General features: G+C 44.6%; 1 protein-coding gene across 1 annotated transcript in view; it reads right to left on the reverse strand.

Annotated features, from left to right (window-relative positions):
* KIF26B (kinesin family member 26B) overlaps positions 1 to 26,219 on the reverse strand; it is a 506,655-nt gene that overhangs the window by 155,152 nt on the left and 325,284 nt on the right. The window contains exon 5 of the mRNA XM_019920589.3: positions 4,184 to 4,367. Coding sequence (XP_019776148.1) covers positions 4,184 to 4,367 — 184 coding nt within the window. The remainder of the gene's footprint in view (positions 1 to 4,183; positions 4,368 to 26,219) is intronic.

Genomic DNA, 26,219 nt, shown 5'->3' on the forward strand with positions numbered 1-26,219 from the left:
CAAACAGATTAGAAATATCATTTACATAAAGCCAAACTCATGAAATATAAACAGGGACTAAGCTGCTTTGATCCACTAATCACCTTTATCCATTCATTAAAAATGTCTCTACAAGACCACTTAGTACTATAGCTTCTTTATATAACTCGAAAGTTAGGCAGAATTATTTGAAGTCTGTGATTCCAACTTTTCCTTAAGTCAAATAGTCCTTCATATTGATCCAAGTCGGTGAGATGTCTAAGGCTGACTGTTATAATGACTAGATTATAAGTGCTGTCGGGGCAGGCATTCTGCCTGTGTGTCCATCAGGGCAAGCCTAGAGCCCAGCACAGGGCCTGACACATAGAAGATGCTCAATAAATATTTGCCGTGTGCCAAGTACTGCTCTAGGTGCTAGGGATTCTGAGGTGTTTCCTGTGTTGTGAGCGTGTTGTGATTCAGCTCCAAGTGAACTGAAGTTACCCCAAGTTCTTCCATCCCTGTGGCCTCCAGAAAAGCTTTTGCCTCAAGATGCACTTGGTGGCCAGCAATGACTCTGGGTGGAGAAAGGGGTGCGGGGAGGGAGGAAGTTGTTGCTGGAAATCACCGGCAGTGGGACAAGGGGAGGGGTCAGTGTAGCACCTCTGACTCGCTGTGTGTCTACCATGGCCCGTCACTGCCCTTTCTCTCCCATCCATGACTCTGAAAAGGGACACATGTCCTTCTCCACCGGATGGAGGTGACCGCTTCCCAATTTATTTTGCTACCATTATGGTCCCCTTACATTCTTGTCTCCACTCAGATTTTTAAAGGTCACGTATATCTAGAGGCCACCCAGTGAGACGGAAGAGAATAAAATGTCTTACAGGTCCTGACCTCTGGGCTTGACTCAGAAGGCACTGGAAAATCGGGGCCTCCGTTGTCTCGTCTACAAATGAGAGGAGAGCTCTAAACAAACCCACAAAAGCTTGTCTTCAGGTCTCCCGAGGAAGTCCTTGGTGGTTAAGGATAAGAGGTGGGGCGAAGTGGCGTCAGCTGCGCTGGGTTTGTTCCCCATCCCGCCTCAAGGGCCCCCCCCACCCCGCCCAGGTTAAGTTGCTTTTGGCATTTCAATCAAGCTTTTCTACTTCAGATGTAATGATCTCTATATAGCACCAGTTCTTTTATGTTCTATATGAAACTGCACTGTATTTCTTTGAAACGTTAACATGTAAATTATGCAACAGAAATAAACCTACGGGGATTTTTCCATATGGATAAGAGGAATGCAGTGCCTCGTTGTAGTGGACTCTCGGGGTGGGAAAAGCATGAGTCTGGGAAATGGGCCTCCACCAAGTTTAGACGGTTGGCGCCTCCGTGGCAGAGTCAACGCCAGGCCGTCTGGCTTTCTGTGAAGCACACGTCTCACCAGGAGGAAGCATGATGGGAGGTGTGCTCGCGGACCTCTGGCTTCAATCACACGTCCTCAAGTCAAAGTATATAATTACACTGCCCTCCAGAGAGCACACCCCCTCCCACTGTCACTTTCTCGCCACCAATGCCCCAACCCCCATGCTCAGCAGGACAGCTGCCGTGAGGCCACTCGTCAGACAGAAGTCACACCTTCTGCCACCTTCTGTGACACCCAGTCTGGTGACCCCACTTCCATGGACAAACTCCAGGCTTCCCGCATTCCTGGCTAGTTAATGTCACCCTTTCTCTCCCACTGAAAGAAGCACATCGGACTGCAAATGAGAGAAACGGATAGTACTTTACGTTAAAAAAGTAAGTGTGTGGGCTTCGCTGGTGGCGCAGTGGTTGAGAGTCTGCCTGCTAATGCAGGGGACGCGGGCTCGAACCCTGGTCTGGAAGGATCCCACATGCCGCGGAGCAGCTACGCCCGGGAGTCACAACTACTGAGCCTGGGCGTCTGGAGCCTGTGCTCCGCAACAAGAGAGGCCGCGACAGTGAGAGGCCCGCGCACCGCGATGAAGAGTGGCCCCCGCTCGCCGCAACTAGAGAAAGCCCTCGCGCAGAAACGAAGACCCAACACAGCAAAAATAAATTAATTAATAATAAAAAAAAATAAGTGTGTGATTTGCAAGCTTTAGTGTGTGAATGATTATAATATTAATTGTAGTTATACCTGGTCTTATGCTGCTTATCTTACTTATAATTATACTTCTAACTGGTCCCTACATAGAGTACATCATGAAACCAAGATTAGACCAGTGCCTTCCAGATTATTTTCATGCAAGTCCCAGGTCACCCTGGCTGGAAACAGTCTTTCTGCTGGTTCAGTGCCTGACTGGTGCCCTGATCCCTTTGTCTCAGAATTCCAGTGAGAGGGGAAGGGATGGGGGAAGGAAGGGACAGAAGACCCTAGGCTTGGGGACCAGGCCCACCTGAAGATGTATCTGCATCAACCCTTTTAGGAACCAGAGACTGGGCCACTGTTATAGATGCAGGAAGATAGTTTCTTACGTGGTTCATTTCGAGGTGTCCCGGACAGGGCCGTAGTGGGGTGTATGAGTACCACAGGTTGGCTAATAGTCTGGTACCTCTTTAGAGCGACAGCATTTAAATATTGGTTCACATGTACTCAGAAGAGAAGTAGGGTGTCACTCAGAGCAGGAGAGGAGACGGAGACTGCAGTGGAGACATTCGATGTCACTGTGTCCAGGGCGGTTCAGCTCCGGTACCAAAGTTCCAAAACTCCTCTTAGCAAAACCAAAGTCCACGCACACTTAAAAATAGCTCAAAAGGTAAATTTTCTGTTATGTGTACCTTACCACAATTCAATTGTTTTCTACAGTTTTGAAAGCCCTGCAGTTACTTGTACCCACCCTCCTTAGAAGGCAGCCTCTCAGCCATCCACTATGACCGCAGTGTGTGTGCCCCCGCGGGGATGCCACTCCCACCTGCATGATTCCTGCTCGTGTGGTTTCCTCCATCTCCCTCCCTGGCCAGTGATGCTAGAGCAGCCCTCGCAGGCTGCCTGGTCCCCTACTTTACCTCTGGGCCTGGGAAAGCCCCGCCCAATGCCATGGAACATTCCAGGACTGGATGCTTTCCGTTAGAATAAACATTGCTCTATTCAACATAATCTTAAAATGTAGACTCTGTTGGAAGGAGTAACTTAGCAAGTTAGGACTTTCCCAGTGGGTGATGAAATAGGGGGTGGGAGGGTATGGGAGGAGGCAGGAGAAATCATCGAGAAAAGGGAGAAGAGCACCAAGGAAGAAGGGCAGAGGGTGTGGGGTAAACTCCAGAAGGACCACTGGTGAGGCTGAGGCCACTGAAGACCGTGAACCCGGGAAGAATCATGTTGAGGGTCAAGGTGAAAGGGAATCAGTGACCTGAATAAGTAAAATCGTCCACACAGTTGAGCAGCCATGCCCTTCAGCAAGACTTGCAACCTCCCGAAATGAGTCCTGTTAAGCGGGTGGCGGGAAACTGGCAAGGTGGTGTGTACCATCCTCCTTCTGAGGAAAGTAAAAGAAAGAAAACAGCCACCGCTTTCTTCGACTAAATGTTTTTATAAGTCACAGCTTATTTACCCATTGAAGAGTAAACCATAAGTTACTTCACCCAGACGTTTATCTCAGAAGAGACAGTTAAGAGATGACATCTAAAAACGAAGTTACCCCAAACATAGCTGAGCCAGGTCTCGTGATGGTGTTTCTACATCTCATCATAATGTTCCCCATCTCTTTCTAAGCAGTTCTAACAATTCAAAATTGCATTTCTTGGCTAGAATGGCACACAGAAAATGCTCCCCAGAAATCCCACCAGTGGTCTGGTTCAAAAGTAGAACTTGGGATTTCTCTGAAGGGGAGGAACAATGAAACTCTGCCAGGGAAGTGACGAAGCATCTTCATGTCTTATTCCTATACCGTGTCTCTTGGTCTCTCCTGCCTCTGCCTCTGTCTTTTGTGTTATGGGGTCTTTTCTTTAATTGGGTACAGTTCTGTCAAACAATACAAGGCTGTTTTCTTTCTGCCAAAATCAAACCACATCTCCAATAATTGGAATGTCTTAATTTACTACTAGTATATGTAACCAAAGAAAATTTTACAGTACTTCCAAACGACTTTCATTTCTTCTCCTTCTCTCCCTGACACCTTCTTGTTTTAGCAAACAAGCCGAGCCCTCATTCTCGTCCTTGCCTTTGATGCAGAGCCCCACACACAGAGCCAGCGTGGCACATGGCACAGGTGCCTACCTTGCCCAGGCCTGGGGTGTCCTTCACCTTGTTGACGGCCCTCAGCAGGCAGGGCGGGGCCGGGGGTGGGGAAGTCTGCAGAATCCCGCTGAAGCTGGTTGCAAAGAGAGGTGGCTCGGTGACAGAAGAAGTGGAAGGCCGATGTTTCTTCTTTTTAGAAGATAGATTTAACTTCTGGGCAGCTCTGGAGGGAAAAATTCAGAAAAAGACAATAAAGGAAAAAGTATATTCACAATTCACAAAAAGTATATATTCACAATCAGATATGCTAGGGTCACTTTCTGTTCCTTCTCTTAAAGAAGCCCCTAATTCTGATTGCAGCTAAACGGTTCTCTCTTCTTCCTCCGAGTGCCTGGTGGTAGCCCCTGACTGCAACCGAGTGAACCCAGGGAGCTGCCCAATCACTTACACGGCAGAGCGACACCACAGCATTGCACGGTCCTGCAGCTGCGATCTACAAAGAATTGTTGGTTTTCCACAAACACTCAGCTTAAGCATGAATAAAGCTGGCCATCTTTGGGGATACACAGCACCTATTAGGTTAATCATTCCATAACTTCTGGTATAAACTCAAATGTGAGAGACCTTATGAGTTTTTTAGGAACTCTAACACCTTGTAAAATCCAAACCAGTCTGAGGAAGAAGCACGTGGTGACCACTCAAGGCATACTGTGGACGTGACTGTGGAAGAAAAACACACACCCCAGCACAACGGGAAATACAAACCAAACGGTTTTAGAAACATAGCACCCAAACAGAATAAACTCCAGCCAAGGTGTAGGGTTCTGAGACTAGGCGTGGCTCAGGTGGAAAACAGGCTTTTATGTGGGGTGGTCTTTCACCACAAAATGCAGTTCATGGGCAAGTGCAAGGGGTGATACAGTCAGAATCCACAAAGGGGGCAGAGGACGCAAACAGAAAGGTGAGAGGGAAGGTGACGCATCGTTAATAACATTGATTGTTCACATCACATCTTCCATCGTTCAAGTGTTCTGCGACACCTAAAACATGACCATCTTATCATAGAGAAGGGAAAATCAGGCAAGGGCATTTCACAGACTGTAACATACTCACTTCTGGGTTCATTCTTGGTGTTTTTCACACTATACTCATGTTCTAAGAATTCCAATTTCCTTACCAAAGGTTATTAAACATTTTAGCTGCTGCTTAAAACAAATGGGCTACCGTGACTTTATTCTACACATCAAAACCTTACAATCCATCCTGTGTTCTTACCAATTGCATAACAGGTCATAAGCAAAGCAGGCCAAAAAGATTAAATCAGCATCGTCTGCACCCCTTTCCCCCCAACTTCCATCTTAATATCTGAATCTTAAGCTCTGGACTGGTCAGTTTTAATTTTGTGTCAGTAATTGCCGTGCTTTTGACAAATCCCCTGAGCTACAAAATGGCCACTGAACAAATACAGCAAAGAGAATTACCACTTCAAAGCTTAATTTTCCTTAGCTGTAAAACTGAACATCTATTTCACAAGAGTGAAATACAGAGGAATGGGATGCATGAGGAGTGACAGATTGTGATGGAATGATACCCGCACAGTCCCAACGCCATGTGCCAAACTTAGGGACCTCTATGGTGGCTCTACTGTAGGGTGATGAAAAATGAAGACACTAAAAGGAGATTTCCACCATGCTTTCTTTTCCCAAACAGCAAAAAGAAAAACCTAGGAGTAATTTTTTCTCGTGCTTTCTTTGTCACGCTTCCTGATGCTGTCCCTCTAAAATGAAAGGTGAAGTGGAATTGTTCAGCGGCTGGTCTGGCGCATCTCTTGGCAGTTTTCCTTATTCTGTGAGATTCTCTCCCTGAACAAACAGTGACTCCTCCAAAGGTGGGTGTGGGCATCGCATGCTTCTGACACTCACGCCTCTGCTCAGCAGCCCCTTACTGCTTTCAAGTCAGGACGCCTATAGGCAAAGGAGAGTTAGAAAGAAGGCGGAAGATGATGATCTGCTAGGAACCGAAAGGTGGCGTTTAATCCATTCATGTTAGGATTCTTTTGGATGGTGGCAAAAGGACCAAGGAGCTGCTGTGGGTTCCCGGTCCAAATGTGGAGACAGAGAGGAGGAGTGACACTCAAAGGCAGCTCAGAAGAGGTAGTAGCCTGCTGGCTTCTTTTTTCCTTTTTCTTATCTCTACTACCCATGCCCACTTACTCTCCCCACATAGACCCTGCAGAGGAGGAAGTGAGGGTCCTTGAAATGGAAGTATATGAAGGACATTCCCAAGAACAGCAATCCAGTGCTCTATTCCCCCCTCTCTCTCCCTCTCTCTTTCCTATAACATCACAATTTCACTGTATTACTGCACCATTCCCAAAGGCATATAAACATGCTATTATTTCTCCCACCTCGGAAAAGAAAACACAAGCCCTTCTCTTCATTCTTCTTACCCAGCCAGCTACTGCTCTGTTTCCTGCTCATTTTTGCAGCAAAACTCATGGAAAGTGTTGTCTATACTTGCTTTCTCTAGTTCATCTCCTCCCTTTGCCTATAAGCTCATTGCAGTCAGGCATGTGGTCCATAGCTCCTCTGAAACAGCTCTTGTCAAGGCTGTGAATGACCTCCACGATTGCTAAATGTCATGGTTCTGAGCCCCACCTTACCTGCCCAATCAGAGCGCTGACGAGATCCTTCTACTATTTTATACTTTCTTCTTTAGGTGCCAGGACATCTATGGTGACAGATGTTAACTAGACTTATTGTGGTGAGCACTTTGCAATTTATACAAATATACAAATCTCGATGTACACCTGATGCTAATATAATGTTGTATGTCAATTATACCTCAGTAAAACAAAACAACAACAAAAACACACTAAAACGATTCTACTCAGATATCCAATAGGTATCGTAAACTTGCATCTCTAAAGCTAAATTCCTGATCTTTTCCTAAAAAGCTGTATGCCTTTAGCTTTCCCTATTTCAGAAAATGGCAATTCCATCCTTACAATGGCCCAGACATCTTTGCCTCCTCTTTTTCTCACACCAAACATCCAATCCATCAGGAAATCTGTTGGCCGTAATTTCGAAATAGACCTATGATCTAACCCTTCTCACCACCTTTACTGATATTGTCTTAGTCTGAGCCACTAACCTCTCTTGCCTGGATTACTGCAGTAGTCTCCTAACTTGTCTCTCTTCTTCTGTTACCTTCCCTGCCACCTCCCACTGCACTGGCCCAATCTATTTTCCACACAGTTGCCAGACTGATTCTTTTAAAACATAACCAGACAAGACCCTCCATTTTGCTTCTCATCTCATAGTAAAAGCCAAAGTAACTACAATGGCCTATAAGGCCTTCCGTATATCTTCCCTCATATCTCCCAGACCACCTTTCCTACTACTCTTTTCTTCAGTTACTCTGCTCCAGCCATAACAGCCTCCAAATACTCCTGGTACGCTCCCACCTCAGGGCCTTTGCACAGGCTCTTGCTTCAGCCTGGAATGCTCTGCCCTAGATAGAGATAGGCATATGGCTCCCTCCCTTACCTCCTTTAAATCTTCATTCAGATGACACCTTATCAATGAACCTACCCTGCACACCATAGCAGACTGTAAGATGGCTGCAACAACATGTATCCCCTCCCACATGCTCTTCTATGACATGAAATTGACACTTCTCCATTGAGAGGTGGAATCTATTTTCCTTCCCTTTGAACCCAAGCAGAACTCTGAAATTGCCTTGACCAACAGAATATGGTGGGAATGATGTTGTATGGTCTCCAGGGTTAGGTCATAAAAAGCAATATGGCTTCTACCTGTCTCTCTCACCCCTGGCACTCAGCTTCCACATCACGAGAAGGCCCAGGCCATGTGGAAAAGGCCATGTAGAGAAGAACTGAGGACTCCAGTGAACAACCAGTGTCAACTACCAGACATGTGAGTAAATGAGCCTTTAGATGATTCCAGGTGCCACCCTTCAAGTCTTCTGGCTGAGGCCCAAGGCATCGTGGAGCAGAGGTAAGACATCCCCATTCTGTCTTGTCAGAACTTCTGAACTCCAGAAACCATGAGAGGTAATACACCATCATTGCTGCTTTAAAGCCACTAGGTTTGGCGGTAGCTGGCTACATGGCCACCTACTCCCCATCTCCTAATTTCACTTGCCCTGCATGCCTTACCCACCCACCCTCCCCATCATGGCACTTATATCTTCTAACATAGTAGATGATTTACTTAGTTATCAGGTTTATTGTTTATTGTCTGTTTCCTCTCTAGAATGTAAGTTCCAACAGGGCAGACTGTCATACCTGCGTGTTGAATGACGTGAATAAAGATTGAAGGAACTGGGAACATTTAGCCTGGAGAATATAAACCTGGAGAAAGGGGAAGGAAGAGTTTTTCTAAAAAACTGTCTTTAAAAAAATGAATAAATAACATGTAGCAGGAAGTATTTTTCAAGCAATAATGCCAGATAACGTCATAGGCCATCATTTTGAATCTCAGAAAACTTTGTGAGGAAAATAATAATAGTACTCCCATTTAACAGACAAAGAAATGAGTCTTAAAGAGTTAAATCCAGATTCCTTGGACTATCTGACCTGAATTTGAACATCCAGCTGCTTCAGATACTAGGTAGATAATAGGCAAGTTACTTAAATTCTGATAATGTTTATAATGCGTGTAAAGGGCCTAGCATAGCACCTGGCATATAGTTGGCGTTCAACAATACTATCATCATCAATATTATTATTACACATATTATTATCAAGCCTCAGTTTCTGCATCGTAAGATAGAGCAAAAATATTTTCTACCCTTATAGACACTTTATGAAAGTTAAATAAGAGTGCAGGTAAAGGGTTTAGCACACAGGAAGTACTTAATAGATGGTACTTTGGAGGAATACAATACGTGGTGGAGCTGAGACTGAATCTAGGTCTCTGTTCCCCATATTGCTTCAGATCATCTCTGAATAGGCAGCAAAACAGGCAGGTGAAACGTAAAGGCATTTGGGGATTTATAAGTGAAAGGGGCATCTTTCTAAAAACTGGAGTAATCCATTAGTGATGGGTCTGCTTCATGAAATAGCTTTTCTCATTGAAAGTGTCCAAGTAGTAGCTACAAAACCATTTACAGGGACTGTCAGGGAGATGAAAGCATGCATTGGGAACATCAGATGGTTTCCAAAATCTCTTCCAATGCAGTTTCTGAAATGATTCCTGGAACCTCTATTTCATTTAGGGAAGCCTCTGTTGGCTTCAATGCAGAAAAATAGGAATACAGTAAATTATTTGGAGAATACATAAAAAATTACTCTCTTCTAAAAACAGGTATATAAGATAAATACATTAGAAGAATTCTAGAATTTAGAAATCAGTAGAAATCACATTTTAGAGCCATATAGTGTATAAGAACATTTTATTTTAATTTTGACATCATCATCACCAACTGTTTGATCTCTATTTTATATGTTGCGATTTCTTGGAAGTCAGCATCTTCTGATCTTTTTATATAGTACTTCAATGACACGCAGACAGGAGAAGGTTGAAGTACAGAAATCATTCATGTATAATTGTATTATTCAGTGACATAAAGAAGAAGCAATCGTGAAAGAATTGAAAAGGAAAAGACATTTGGGCTAGAAGTGTATTTTGTGTTATTAATGCCTTACACAAGTTTTCTTCATAAGGAAAGGGACAGATGCGTGGGTTGTCTTATAAGATTTTAAACAACAAAAAATTAACCTAAAAAACTATTATAAGTAATATTCACTTGTCTCATTCCTACCATGGACAGTATCACATATTTCCGAGAGCTATTCATGCCTGCACACATCTTTAAATATCCATGGGCTTCATCTAATTCTCTGAACCTTATTTCAAGAAAAAAAGGTGGCCTCCCTAGCAGGATGAAATTAATATTCACTAAGCTCCTATAAAGGAAGTGATGCCATGCTAAAGCAGTATCAGACTTGTGAGGATAGGAGCAATGATGTGAACCTGGAAAGAATTTAAACCTAGTGAGCTCAGATTTTTGCTCTGGGCTCTACCCTTTCTCTCCATTGCCTTACTCATCTCATATAGGAGACAATTATCCTAACACATCTATGTGATGCCATCTGAATTCAGGAATCAGTTTAGAATTGAGATGACCTTCACATGGGACAGTTACTGGTGCTCATTGGCCAGATCTACCTGGATTTAAAAGAAAGAGGCAGGGCTTCCCTGGTGGCGCAGTGGTTGAGAGTCCGCCTGCCGATGCATGGGACACGGGTTCGTGCCCCGGTCCGGGAAGATCCCACATGCCGCGGAGCGGCTGGGCCCGTGAGCCATGGCCGCTGAGCCTGCGCGTCCGGAGCCTGTGCTCCACAACGGGAGAGGCCGCAACAGTGAGAGGCCCACGTACCGCAAAAAAAAAAAAAAAAAGGCAAATAATTATCTAGTAAATTTAATTGGTTAGGTGGGAGAGAGTCTTAGGTCTCCGTTATACAGATCAGAGGGGAAACTTTTGGGGCTTTTCTGACTTTTCTTTTTTTTTTTTTTTGCATTTGTGTGATAGACTATTTGACCTTGCATTTTCAGAAATACGGAGTGTTTCAATGGAAAGCGCTTCATTCTAAGTGCATCCCATGAGACTTAAGTTGGGGATCTACCACCCTTAGTGTATAGGGATTACTAATACATTGACCTAACAACATTTTAAGAATTATTAGCTTCATGAAGAATAGAACTTTCGGGGCTTCCCTGGTGGCGCAGTGGTTGAGAGTCTGCCTGCCAATGCAGGAGACACGGGTTCGAGCCCTGGTCTGGGAAGATCCCACATGCCGCGGAGCAACTAGGCCCGTGAGCCACAACTACTGAGCCTGCGCGTCTGGAGCCCGTGCTCCGCAACAAGGGAGGCCACGACAGTGAGAGGCCCGCGCACCGCAATGAAGAGTGGCCCCCGCTCGCCGCAACTAGAGAAAGCCCTCGCACAGAAACGAAGACCCAACACAGCCAAAAATAAATTAATTAGCCAAAAATAAATTAATTAATTAATTTAAAAAAATGAGTATATGTATCTCTAGGGTTAAGAAGATGTAAAAAAAAAAAAATAAGAACTTTCCTTAGGGAATACCAAGCAGGAATATCAGGCAGTATAGTCGTTTTTTAAGAATTCTCTATCCTTTAAAAAATTCTATGTCCCATGTGTTGCTGACCACATCCTGAAAGCATTTCATCCTGTCTGAGGGGGGTGTTCGACTGTGAGATGCTTGGATAGGTGGGTAAAAGGTTTATAAAAATTAAGAGGTCATGCAAGCTCTACTAAATGGGACCCGGGCGATTGATTGGTGAGATATTAACTGAAAAACTGCTCAAGAGGAGGGCAGGGTAAGGCCCTCAGAACCGCCACATCTGCTGCCCACAGAGGGTCCTGACCCAGGAGGGGGATGAGAGTGGTAAAATTGCCACCGTCAGCAGGTAAAAGACAATCCAGGCTGCAATTTAACGTGACAGTGGCCGGGCGCCAATGGCTTCTGTGCCATGATAAAATATTTCAATGCTCTGAGGATTGAGACTGTCTGATAATAAGCAATGACGTGACAGATCACAGCAGCTCCCAGGAAATCCATGGGGTCAGTGACACAGGGGTAGAAGAAAATAGAACGGATTATAAATAGCGAGGATATATGACAAGAGCCAGTGGTCTGAGGCAAAGCTTCTGGAAACAATTAAGATATCCATCTATATGGAAAAAAATACCAGTTATGCTTCACTTTGAAATAACACCTATTTAAAAGTATTCTGGCACTGCCATGAAGCATGTTAGTCATTTTGGAAACTCTCCAAACAGGGAATAAAGAGCGTCCTCCTTCACCTTTCCATTTTCTAATTGGCTGTCACTGAGGTCATTTCTGTGTCTCCAGAGACGGAAAAGCATATGGGTCTTGGGGTTTTTCTGATTTTTATGTAAATGATCCATTTCATTAGTGTAGGAAGGTAATTCATGACATGACTTCAAATAAAATGTTTACTGCTAGGAGACAAAACATGGCTGACCGTTAACCTCAAACAATATTGTGTTAAAACACTACAGCCAGACACTATTATACTTTGAAAACGGATGGATTTTTGCAACTTACTGCACAGCATTAACCCATAGTGATAATCTCTATGAATTTTCCCTTATTCTTCTCTTAAAAATTTACCCATTCATCAAAGCTTCTACAAGTTGCCCTCATCAACTACTTCAGGCCTCAGCAATTGGTCTTGAGAGTCTATGTCTTATGTTGTAACACTTAATGAGATGCTGCTTTGCAGTATGGTCTTTCCTTCTGGGTGCCATTAGTGTTGCCTCCATCACTGAATTATCAACTCACTGAAGGTCCATACGTGTTTCCCTTCTTCTGCAGCTTATTTCCTGCCCCATAGCTTTGTACCTTTTTGCAAAGTGCGCACCCACTCAAGGCTTCTTAATCGATCTCGCCTTTGGAGTTACACCAACATATGCAAAGTCCCAAGACTATGTATCTGGAGTTCTAGAAATGCTTAGACCTTGGAATGTTTTACTCTTTCTAAAGCATTTTGCACACATTGTCACATCCATCACACTCAGCCCTATGAGGCAAGCAGAGAAGGTGTTTGTACCATAAATTACAGATTTAAAAAGCAATGAAGGCACAGAAGTTACCTGATTTTATCCACAGTCACAGGACTAGTGATCTTCATACCTGGGATCTAGGATTTGAGTTTTCTGCTTTAGACTCAGGGTCGGTCTACCACTTCATGCTGTTATGCAATTTGATACATAAGAGCAGTTATTTTATTTTGTTTGGGCAACATAAAACCAAATGATAATCACTTGCCTAAAAATGAAGACAGAAAAAGCAGTTACATATTTTTGTATGTAACTCAAATCAAATCATATATAAGCATTTACCAATTACTGATCCAGTTGCTTAGCAACATACCTTCACATCACAGGAGGAAAATGTCTCAGCTGAGTGAGTCAGGTCATGCCCAGAATTAGGATGTGAAAGGCAAATTATATGAAAATGCTTTCTCTGTTCCTATAGTCCCAACCCGGAGGGAGTCCTTGCATGACAGTTACAATACAACAGCTACCACCACCAGGCACCATTCTAGGTACCATCCTCCACCGCCTCATGCTTCTCCCTCTACAGACACAAAAAGAATGCTGGAAGCTGCTGAGAATGCAACACAATGTTCTGGAAACTCAATCAATCAATCAATACTTATTGAACGACAACTATACGCAAAAGAACCATGCAATCCGTAGGCTATGCACGTCACTCAAGCCATCTCTGAGTCACACTGCAGCTGCTCTGTGTTCAAGAATCTACTCCTAAATTGTGGCAATGAGAAGAATCCACACCACCCAACATTACTGAGAACTTTCTACTGGCTCTCCAGCAGCCGAGAAAGAGAAGCTTGGAGAAGCTGGAAGCTTTCCCTGCACTGCTCACCATTCACTCGTGCCTAGCGGTACAAAAAAAGTAAAAAGCAAAATTTGAAAACCATACTGTTGGTGAATATAGCTAATCCATTCGTTTCTGGATTTTTCATGGCCCAAGTGAGAAGGCAAAAACAACGGGATGAAAAGGAGCCCATTCATAAGCTAATTTTTTTTTTTTTTACAGAAGCTATTCAAAGTAAAATCTTCTCCTTTGCTGAAAGTCAGGTTCCTAGGAAAGTGTTTGCTGAGACAAGCTCCTTATGTGAAAAGAGAAACACTTTCATACACACAATAAAGCAGGAGATATTTAATAATAAAAGAATTAGCCATTGGCATGGAAGGCTAAACAAGAGTACAGAGCATGAATCTGTTATTTCCTGGCTGTGGAAATCTGGATTTTAGGAACACTAAATAAACACTGTGTCTGTGGCAGAATCTATGACCTGCCAAGGCCCTTTGTCTCCGTCTCTCTGATGCTCTGGTTTCTCAGGGCTCAGGTAAGTTTCCTCGGTGTCTGCTGGGATTTGGAGCATTTTAAGAAAGACTCTTCCACTTGTCTTGCCAGGGGTTAAGCCCTTTCAGCTCATTATACAGCAGCTGCTCAGTACTCTGTGGTCTCCCAAGCTCTGTTCACCTCGGGCCGCGTGGCAGCGGGATACCAGACATCGCGGCTGATCTTGGCAGCTACGTTTAATATTTCATGTGATGGGGGCTTTGAGGGAGCGCCTTCACTAATGGCCAAGACGCCATCTGCAGGAGGCTAGGTTCCAGGGCCCAAGAGGAGGTTCCCAATGAACTCCTAACGAACTTAATCTCATCCAGAACTTGACAAGTTGGGGCTGCACTCTTTTGGCAGCCTGAGGACACCTGGGCCTTCATTTTCTATTTCCGTGTGTCCGGCAAACCTAGTAAGTCAGACCCGAACACTGCCGAGACAACCAGCTCTGGTCAAGCCCTAGAGGAAAACACGTCAGAAACTGGGAAGTTCTGTCTCTGAGCATCAGTGACCTCAGAAAAATGCAACTTGCTTCAGGCCTCATCAACCTTTCATATTTTAAGAGAGAGCACCCCACTCTTTCAAGGACACTGGAGGATAGAATAAACCAAAATTTATTCTCATTTGATGTGTAATATAAAAGTCTAAAGGAACATACTGCTGATTTGTAAGCTGCCTTTGATGCCATGTGACATACACTTCAGCTCGTGACTCCATAGCTGATAGCTTCTTTATTTCATTACTTGTCTCCACGCAGACATGCAAGCCTACACTTTCTTCCTGCCCGCTGATCTGGCGCGGTAGACTCCAACTCCGACACTCCTAAGGACTTTACCGAGTAGGGAAAAAGCAGAACGGGCGCAGAGGTCTGGAGGTGCGCCTCCAGGGCACTCTGCTTGAAGGGTGTTGACTCCAGATGCCCTGGATAAGGCCACGTGGGGGTAAAGCAGAGGGCAGGCACACTGCCCCATCCCTGTGGGACACAGCCTTGCCTGCTGTCTGACCTGGTGACAGTGGTCAGGCACCTGATTTGAGGACTCAGCTCCAGCTGTGCTCCAATTCTCCCCACTCCTGATACCGCTCTATAGCCTGTGCCAAACCCTGGTCTTGGTCATCCCAGACTCCTAACCTGGCTTCCTGATCGCCTACATCTTGGCTTCTGTTTGCCCACTTGAGTTCAGCTTAGACGCCTTCTGCCCCAGCCTGGATGGATCTCCTTGTCTTTCTTCCTTATTTGCACTAAGGTCCTCATGCACCTTTCCCTGTGCCAACTGACTGTCTGGCCATCAGTCCCTTCTGACCAGATGCTCCCTGCTGCAGAGCTTTAGGTCCCTGGCCTGATCTGCCCAACCCGAGCCTGCTTAGTACCAGGGAAACCAGGGCGCTTCTAACCTCCTCCAGAGCCAGAGCTTTGCAAATTGGGCTCAGTGAATAAATTAAAAGAACTGTAGGGCTTCTCTGGTGGCGCAGTGGTTAAGAATCCACCTGCTAATGCAGGGGACACGGGTTCGAGCCCTGGTCCGGGAAGATCCCACATGCCACGGAGCAACTAGGCCTGTGCACCACAACTACTGAGCCTGCGCTCCAGAGCCCGCGAGCCACAACTACTGAAGCCCATGCACCTAGAGCCCGTGCTCTGCAACAAGAGAAGCCACCGCAATGAGAAGCCCACGCACCGCAAAGAAGAGTAGCCCCTGCTCTCCACAACTAGAGAAAGCCCGGGCACAGCAACGAAGACCCAACACAGCCAAAAATAAATAAATAAAGTTAAAAAGAAAAGAGAACAGTAAACACCTAAGCCACCAGACCCAAGTCAGTGCAACTGTAAGTTTAAAAATCCATCCCCAAAAAGTTGGTTCGGATTTTCTGTAGTTCATTGTTAGTACTGCTGTCTTTCACGGACATTAATAATTGAGAATTGGCTGGTCTTCTTGAATGGAATTGATAAAAACCATGTATCTACAATCTAGGTATTTCAGTTGCTTATAAATAAAGACAGAGAAAAAGACAATCATAGGCTAATTAAAGCCCATTCCTTGTGGAATGCCAGTGTCTGATTTTTCTGCAGAGAAACAACTGTCCATAATATATGTATGGATATCTACTGCATTGCAAGAAATAGCCAAGTAAAATTATGATTCCTTCAAGGAACACGCATATTCTAGATAATGTGATTTCAAGAATCTAATGAATCTAATGTTCTTTTCATTCCATCATGTGGCCTTTTAGATGCTAACGCCAGTCGTTTCTAGTTAAATCATTTATACATATGCTAATGTAGTGTTCAAAGGAAGAAACTGCACGATCTACCGTAAACCGAGAGCCCATTTAAAAGCCAAGGGTAACCACTAATTCCCTAGTTTTCCGTAATATTTATCTTCCTTAGCTGTTTGGTAGAAAATTACCTTGAAAAGCATAAGAAACTGAAAAGCAGTTGTGTTGTTCACTTTTAATGTCTTTATTGTCAAAGAAACAGTGCTTTATTCTCATTGTTCCCATGCTTTGATCATGTAAAATTAAAAACTGACATGAAATTACATACTTCAGATATGATTTGCTGCCTGAAGCAGCGAGCTGCTATCAAGGTGTGATGGCTAGAAATGGACCGCGGTTGCAAAGAAAACAAAGCCTTTAATCCATAACTCTTTGCTCAATACCTGTAGCTCTCTCAGAGCAAAGCTAATTAATTGTCAATGCTGGGTGACACACTCTGTGGTTTGGGGGCTTCTTGGTTAATTAAATTTGAATGGAAGCTCTGTTTGCTAATGGAAGTAATTTCTTTTTTCCCCTTTAATATCAATATTTCTTTTTATTTAACAAATTATTTAGTATAGTTGAAATCTGAGGAAATCATTAAGTAAGTTATTTCCAAGAACAATTTGTAGGGGGTCTCTGCATTAAAAAGATATGAACCAGACACAGCAGTGGCTCAGAATGCCTGCCCCCATGCCCTCTATTGCAAGGCCGCGCAGCCCCAGATCCAGGGCAATCTTTTAGACTGTCGGTACCTCAGCAGCCCCACTAGAGGGAGAGAGGTAGAAACTCACACCCCCGCCCCTCCTATTTACTTTACTGGCAGGTCACTTGGGAGGAAGTCTGTGCAGATCCCTGAAAAACATGGCAACAGCACACTGCAATAGAGTGCACTCCTCATAGACACACTCAAAGGCTGGGAAGCAGAGGAAAGGAGGCAGCTTCTGTTTTTAATAAAGTCGAGAGCAGACGGCCTAGGTGAGAGATGGCTCCAGAGCAGAATAACTTGTGAAAGTAGGACGGATCTATAGTAATCACGGCCTATTAAGACTCTAGGGGGTGGCGAAAAGGAAGGAAATTCTGGCATGTGCTACAACATGGATGAACCTTAAGGACGTTACGCTTAGGGGAAAAAGTCAGGCACAAAACGACAAATGCTGTCTAATTCCTCTTATATATGGTACCTAGAGTAGTCAAAGTCCTAGAGACGGAAAGTAGAATGGTGGTTGCCAGGGACTGAGGGAAGCAAGGAATGGGGAGTTACCGTTTCATGTCTAGAGTTTCAGTTTTGCAAGATAAAGAGTTCTGGAGATGGATGGTGAGGACGCTGCATAACAATGTGAATGGACTTAATACGACTGAACTGCACACTTAAAGATGGTTAAGATGGGCAAGTTTATGTGTACTTTACCACAGTAAAAATTTTGTTTAGATATTAAAAAAAAAACCAAAAAGGACTATAGGGGCTGGTTCATCCCTGGGGTTCAGCACCAAAAAAAAAAAAATCAATAAAACTATAGGGGCAATTTTTTTTGTGACTTTGCATCAAAGCTGCTAACAAAGACCTATGCTTTACTTTTTGATGCATGTACTTGCTTATTTGATTATTTCTGCACAAGCAAGGCAGTTATGCTATGAAGTAGCCTGGGACAGGAACAGAAAGTAGGACTGGATGCCCATCTCCACCGCCAGGACGTGGACTCGACCATTAAGAACGGATGCTCTCCACCGCTCCCATTCCACTATTGCACTTATTCTCTCTAACACTGTGCCTGGGATTGTCAGGGTCTGGACATGCACGCGTGTGTGTGTGCATGTGCATGTGCGTATGTGTATGTGTATGGGGCATGGGTAGGGAGGGAGAAGGCAGGAAGAATACTAAAGAAATTAAATAATAGAGAATAATAAAAAAGATAATGCAGTGGATTCCTCCCAAGTAATTCACATCTCTCTCAGCTAAAGTCTTTACTACATTCTTCATAGTTACTTTTTTGTCTTGTAGCGAAAAAAAGTATTTTTGAAAACAATTATTAAACAATTAACACTTAAACTGGTATAAAAATTATTTTGAAATAAATCGTAGGCAATAGAGAAATGTGTCAAAATACAACAAGGATTTAGTTCAAAGGTCCTGGTTAACTCCGTAAAGAAACCTGAGCCACGTCAAACTACACATTTAACTATCGGTTACTTTCGTGGGCCTGTTATTTTCAGGTAGGTGAAATTTAAAATGGGTAACGTTAAATTTTTTATGCTGTGGTTACTCTTAGTTATTAGAATCCTAAGTTAAATGATCACCACTTTTTTTTTTTTTGCGGTACGCGGGCCTCTCACCGTTGTGGCCTCTCCCGCTGCAGAGCACAGGCTCCGGACGCGCAGGCTCAGCGGCCATGGCTCACGGGCCCAGCCGCTCCGCAGCATGTGGGATCTTCCCGGACCGGGGCACGAACCCGTGTCCCCAGCATCGGCAGGCGGACTCTCAACCACTGCGCCACCAGGGAAGCCCTGATCACCATTTTTGCAGAATTTGGAGCGTGATTACATCCAGCACCCATGTAGTTTAAAGTACCATCTCAACTTACGAACACATATTACAATGTTCCAGGCTCTTTCATGCCTATGATTTAAACAGGCCTCAAAGAGTCTCTGCGTGGAGAAAAGACGTATGTAAAGGAAGTCGTGTGATTCAATACATGCTCCAACAAACACTGATTTAGCATTAAGTACTTTAGTATTTCAGAGTTCCCTCAAGAGGCAGAAAGGAGAAACAGTCCAGAGTACACACTGCGGAGCCAAGTTGGCTGGGTTCAGATCTTCTGTCTGACACTCACAGCTCTGCAACTTTCCTCAAGTTCCTTGACCTTCGTGTGCCACAGCTTCCTCAGCTGTAAAACAGGATGCAAGAGTGGCCACCTCGTGGGGTTGTTGTGAGATTGAAATGAATAGACATATTCTTAGAACATATGTCTTCAAACCATTTCGGGACCATAGTGAACACCCAGTAAATGTCTGCTTGCTACAATTATTATTATAATAAAATATTAATATGAAAGCTATATCTAAATGTTTTTTAGAGATTCTTTCCCATAAGCTTCTTAAAATATAAATCATAAGAAGCAAGGTAAAAGAGATGCCTTGGCTTTAAGCCCTGCTCCATTCTGAGTCAACTCAGAACGCGGCCCACCAGGGCTTTCTGATGTGTTCAAGTCCTGGGCATCTTGAAGGGAAGTTTTGGTTGTGCTGTTGGCTGGGAGGGCCTTATTTATAGCAAAGAAAGGTCAGATAAGAGGGCGATGTCAGTCGATAAATCGGGGTCTTCTACAACCTTAAATCAGATGTCAGGGAAATCTCCGTCAGTGCAGTTGCTTTGGCCTGAAAACCACCGGCTGAAACTAGATTCTTATATCAACCATGTGACAGAACGGCCGGGGCAGGACAACCAATTTTCACCCTCACCAAGACACATAAGGCAGTGTCCTGGGGGCACTTAGAAAAATCAATACATATGCAAAACCAAAATACTGTGTTAAGGAAACTAACACAGTTGTTTAAACTGGCCCACAATTTAAACTGGGTGTAGACAGTATCATTTTCCTTAATGCACTGGAAATAAGTTGTCTCTGCTGCACAAAGGCTGATAGAACCAGACTTCCATGTCTCTCACACCAGCCAGGCACCTGCCAGTGTGGTCCCCAGTCAAGATGAGGGCTGGACCAAAAGCATGACTTGCCAATACTGCTTTTTACAATTGGCTGTGATTACTGCGTCTTCCTCATAATACTAAAAGTTCCATAAAGTCAGGAGCCATGTCTGTCTTTCCTACAATTGCGTTCCCAACATTGCCTGGTCCATAGTGAGCATTCCATAAACATGTATGTAAGGATGGATGGGTGGGTGGATGGATGGATGGATAGATGGATGGATAAGTGGATGGATGGATGGATGGATGGATGGACAGAGGTGGCCCAAAGTTAATGACACTAAGGAAGAAAGTCTGTCATCCTGTCTTCCTGATAGGGCAGCCCTAGGGTCCTCACACGCTTCCCAGTAGAAAAGTTTGGAAACATTGGTCTAGGTGGAGGTGACTTATATTTAAGGATTTCTCCAGCCCAGAGGTTCTGCAAGGCTATGCATTGGGGCATATTTTGATATATTTACATTTCTAAATATCTTCCAAAACAAGCTTGTCAGGTTACATTAACAGGTTCTTCATCATCTGTGGGAAAGATGATTATTTTTATTTTTAGGGGAACTAAAATAAGGTTCTATCTATTTCTTTTTAAAGACTTTGGCACAGTCTAACCTGAGAATTCCCAGATTCACCAGTATCTTTGCTTCTTTGACTCCATACCCACACCCTCCCTCATCCTGCTGTGTTCCCTAAGGAAAGGCATATGGTCAGAGCTGGTGCTTAATTATCTCCTGCTCCCACGTAAGTTTCATGCAGGGCGTTTGTTTATTTCACTTCTTGCCAATAATGGTGCCTGGTACACAGTAGGTACTCAATAAACACTGTAGAATGAATGAATGAATAAATAGACTTTTGGGGGTTTGTTTTTACATTTTGCTTGCTTCTTAAATGATGCTAATCCATAAAATAGTTTGTGGTATGGGATTTGGCAAGCTATCATGTTCATAAAACTAATAATTACTGTGTTCATTACTAGTCTGTGTCCAGCATTTGTTGTAGCAAGCCTTTGGGGGAGGGATGTTTCTGAAGTTGCCTGTTGACACAAATATCCTCACTGGGTTCTCATGAGTTAAAGGTTGTAGACTTCTGTTTCATAAGGTTAATTCCAAAGTCATTTGATTAGATGTTTCTTTTTTCCATTTCTGACCTTTAGAAAAGAAACCATTTGCTGCCAGACCAACAGGGGAGGGCTCTCTCTCTTTCCTCCAGAGGGGGCTCCAAGTCCACATTTCCTTGGCTTTTCCCTGGGGTAGCTCTCCTGAGGCCAGATGCCTTTAAATACAGCTCACATTCATCGCTAACTAACTGATGAATCTTTGATTTTTTTTTAGAAAAATAGATATTCGTCACAATCATATTTTCAAGGTAATTAAATCAATAATTTTCTTGTACTTGAATAATGTGTTCTTATTAGGCTGTCAACAAATGACAATTCAACAATTCAATTTTAATCCTGCTCTGCATTTCCCCAGGAAAACAAATATGGTGAAGTCAAACACTTAATTTTATCTAACTTTTCCCCCTTATTGAATGTTCAAAACTTCTTAAATAAAACAAATGTAAGTCTGAGTGAATATAGCAAATTCTCTATTTCAGGGCACAGTCATCCATTTTACTTGGAAATAAGTTTCCGTCTTCTGAACTTTAATAGCTCCCTTTCATTTTATTTTAAAAATAACTTCCCATTTGTATTCTTTACATCCATGTCTTACCTCCTTACAAAGCTGTAAGCTCCTGGAGGATATAGCCGGTATCTTATCCAAGTATTTATCCCCCATGTTGCAAGTGTGTTATGAACATTTGTGAATGAAAGAATGAATGCATATGTGGACCCAAGAGCGAGTATGTCAGAGTACGGTGGTTCTCACTAACTCTGCTCCCAGATACTTCGCACAGTTTCCTTTTGCAAAACACCATTCTTCAAAGATTTAAAAGCCAACAAAACACATGATCCCTAAGGGCTCTCCCAATGCTAAAGTGCTTCTGTAACCACTCTGATGCTTTGACTTACTGTTAAAAGCATCTAAAACATTGCCCCACCCTTCTTTGGGGTCTTAGAAGGCTCATTAGTATCTTTCCCACTACCATGAATTTGGGGCCTGTACCTTAGTAAAGTAACTGGTTAACAGGCAGGCTGCTTACTACAACTGTAAAAAGACTTTGAATTACCTGAAAGGTAATCCTGTACTTTTTTTTTTTTGCGGTACGCAGGCCTCTCACTGTTGTGGCCTCTCCCGTTGCGGAGCACAGGCTCCGGACGCACAGGCTCAGCGGCCATGGCTCACGGGCCCAGCCACTCCGCGGCATGTGGGATCTTCCCAGACCGGGGCACGAACCCGTGTCCCCTGCATCGGCAGGCAGACTCTCAACCACTGCGCCACCAGGGAAGCCCAATCCTGTACTTTTAATATAGATACTTTCCCAGTGACTTTTTCTGACTTTTCAAGTGAATTCAAGTTGTTTGGACTCAATCTCCTGTTCTCTCTCCTGAGCAGCTCTTCCTTTTCAAGCAATGATTTTTAGAAATGGATACACAGATATCATGAGTTAACCAGTAGTCTGAGACCACCCACCCACTCAGGCACAGAACCAAGGTTCTAAACACAGGGTGCGGCCATTCCTATACATCCTCTCCCTTGTATCAATACTACTTGACTCATGTTCTACTGTTTCCAATCAGCTGTGAAAATGTGATGTGATTTCGAATCTTGTCTGATACGAGTTGTTAATTCATCATCATTATAATCCCTATTTAATGGGATCTGTTACTAATCACTGCCTATTTTGAGACTCCAAAAACGATTTTGTTTTAACCATGTAATATGAAGATCATTTCGTGACACCCATGCACTTTCATGCTTCTGTGTATAAACGGAGACTCCAGCCAATTCCTGTCTAAAATGCCCTCCCCTCACTGCCACCTCCCTACTCATCCTTCTAGACTCAGCTCTAATGCCTGCGACTCCTTCCCTACCACCCAAAGGAGAATTTATCCTTTTCTTCCATACGTTCTGATCGTATTTTGCCAATAGACCTACTCTGTGGCTTATCATATGGTGTATTACACTAGAATTAAGCTGTGTCCTAAGCACACCTCTCCTTGATCCACGTTTGAATCCCCCAAACTTACAAAGTGCTTATAACAGATTAGGCGCTCAGTAACTGTTTGTGTACCAAACAGCTGCTTCCCGCCCTGAATCTGAACTGCAGGCCTATATTTTAAAATGAGATATACATAGCGTAAACTACTGATTCGATTTTTATTAAAACTCCCAGTAGAGTTTGAAACATAATACAACAGAGATTGAAATTTGGACAGATTCGGTTACAGCTGCCAAAACCTAAATGCTGGCAACTATTTCTCCTGTCCCCATTTACACATTTAACCCTCTTCCTATCCCAGGTGCAGAATTCTTCCCCACACTTAGTAATCAAAATACCCAGAGACAAAGCCCCCGATGGTGGGGCGGGGGGCGAGGACAGCAGCCATGGCGGGCAGCCATCAGCCCAGCCTCCCTCCCCACTCTCCACTCACCAGCTTTCAGTCCCCAGTATCTAGGGACAGGCTGGCAACTGGAACTTTGTGTTCAGCTGACTAGAATGTGCAAATGACAGTTTTGGCTGTCAAGGAGCTTATTACCTAAGCGAGGAGCTTACATATTTATGAGCTGACATCTCAGATTTGTGGCTTCGCAGTGTCCCTCAACTACCCTTTAGAGCAGCCAATAGGCATAGGAAGGCCTTGCAGGCTCATTACTTTACCCCACATCTCCGCCCTCACACCAAGATACAGCAGGTGGCTCATTTGTGGAGACATCAAGGGTCAGAGGAAAGGGAAAAATGAGCCTACACAACTCCTGGGCTGGACCTGAAGAGGTGAATAATAGATCCACAGTGCACTCCTTCTAATGGCAAAGGCAGCTGCAGCGGGGCGTTTCCGTATATATATATAGGAACATATACATCCCTACAGAGTTGTCTGTTAACACAGCACACCCATGGACACGATCTCATGTCATCTCTGGCCCTCTTACGGCTCTGCATCAGGACTGGCCATTGGGAACGACTATTCCTGTTAAACATGTTTCTCTTCTTCATGCAATAAAAAAAAATTTTTTTTCTGAAGGAAAAACAGACTTAACACCAAGGAAGAGCTGTTTTATCACGGGACAGAGTTCAAGCATTGCTCTGGGAAAACATAACCTCCAGCGAGAGGGCTCATGAAATGCAGCAAAGACCCACATATGGGGCTGGGATCCAAACTCAGGCTTGTCAGACGCCAGAGTCCCTGCTCTTTCCTTCCCTGCTCTTTCATGCCTCCGTGATGAAGCTGAGGAAGTCAACGATGTTGATTTTCTGTGCCCCAGGACCCCTTTCCTTCCTCACTTCCCACCTCTGCTCTGAGAACCCCATTTCCCTCCTGTGTCCTCTGGGCGGCTGGGACCTGCCCCGCCCACTCATGCCCGGGAGAGTGAAGCCACACAGGGCTGCCCCCCAGGGGCTTGGGCTTTCAGAGCCTTATCTCTCCCTGTGGAATGAGAAGTTCGGTCGCTCACAGTTTCAAACATCAGAGCCTCTGGCCCACATAAAGCTTGTCCTGTTTCTATGACAAAGAATGGGTCCGTACTACGAGGACAGTACCGAAAAAGAATGCTTTTTTGTTCCACTAAAACTTATGCATCCTAGTACGAGAAACCAACTTAAAATACTAGTACTAAAGGTACACTGCGCCTCCTACAAACTTAAAACTAAAGGCCGTCTCTCATCAAAGCCTTTCACATACGTTCTTTCATTTTTTCTCCACTCGAGACCTACGACGGTGACGGCAGGGACCCTTCACTCATCCTTCTTTCACTCACGCATCCGTTCCGCAAGTGTTTACGGAGCAGCGTCCTGGTCTTGACACCAAGTGCACAGCTTCAGACGGAGGTGGTTACAGCGCAGTGGGGAAGGCGGCGGGGGGGGGGGGGGGGGGCGAAGCCTTGCCGATGCGAGTGCCTTGGAATTGCAGGGGGGGGCCCTGATCCGGCACAGGGGATCAGGGTAGATCTCAGAGAGGAAAGAGAAGAAAGGAATTAGCCAGGAACAGGAGCGGGGGAGGACAGCTGCCTGAGGGACCGGCATGTATCGAGGCATGGTGAGTGACAGAGTAACCTGTTTAGGGACAGAGAAGTGTTTCAGTAGGGACGGAGCACGGAGAAGGGGTGATACCTTCCTCAAGGTCACATGGCGATTACTAACAGAGCTGGGACTAAAACACCCAGGTCTTGACTCCTACCCAGTTCCCTTTCTGTCCTATCACACTGTCTTCCTCAGGATCCCCATCACTTAGGACGTGGGTCCTCTGTTGAAAGTGTCTGGCCGACAGGCCCACGGCTACCAGCAGAACGCGAGGTCAGCGTCCTCCCAAGGATATGACCAGGCACTGTGCTAAGCCTGGTCATGTATCATCATTGAACTCTCGCAAAACCTGAGGAGGTAAGCTGTGCATGCATTTTACTGAGGCAAAGAAGAGACGCTTAGAGACGCTAAGTGATTTACTGGCCAATAGCTCAACTGTGCAGAGTAACTGTGGGTCCTGCTGAATTTAGCTGTAATCCAACAGCAGCTCTTCTTGGACTCCTAGAGGAAGGCAGTGACAGAAGGCAAGCCCTTCCTCCTTAGGAAAGCTTGCAGAGACATTTTTCACCCGGCAGATTCCTTCTCCACATTTACTGCAGACACATTTCTCCCCTGCAGTCTCTCCAAGAGAGCGGGTGGGCAAAGGAGGTTAAGAATGGACACGATGTGTCAACAGGCCACGGCTCTGCAGCGAAATGCCCCAGGAACGTGAGGCACTCCCTGCAGTACAGGCGAGACCCGGGAGGAGTGAGCTCACAGGCGAGAAGAATTGTGACAGGTGTAAAGCTAATAAGGCCCATCCGTGCAGACCAAAGGCACAAACTAGACCCAGGCGAGCTGTCTGCTAAGAAGAGTGAAGAGGACCCTAATGGAAGCTCTTTTCCTCAGTGACAGATCTGAGGACCATCCTTGGTTTTAGAACCTTCCTTAAGCTCCCACTCACAGAGCAGAAGCAGTCACCGGGGAAGATGGAGATCCAGAGCTGCACACAGTCAGAGAAGGGGCCGCCGAGCAGAGCGAGAGAACAGGCAGCGCATCTCCAGCAAAGCTTTTCAGCA

This window comes from Tursiops truncatus, chromosome 1 (assembly GCF_011762595.2).
Source record: "Tursiops truncatus isolate mTurTru1 chromosome 1, mTurTru1.mat.Y, whole genome shotgun sequence".
In the NCBI taxonomy this organism is placed as follows: Eukaryota; Metazoa; Chordata; class Mammalia; order Artiodactyla; family Delphinidae; genus Tursiops; species Tursiops truncatus.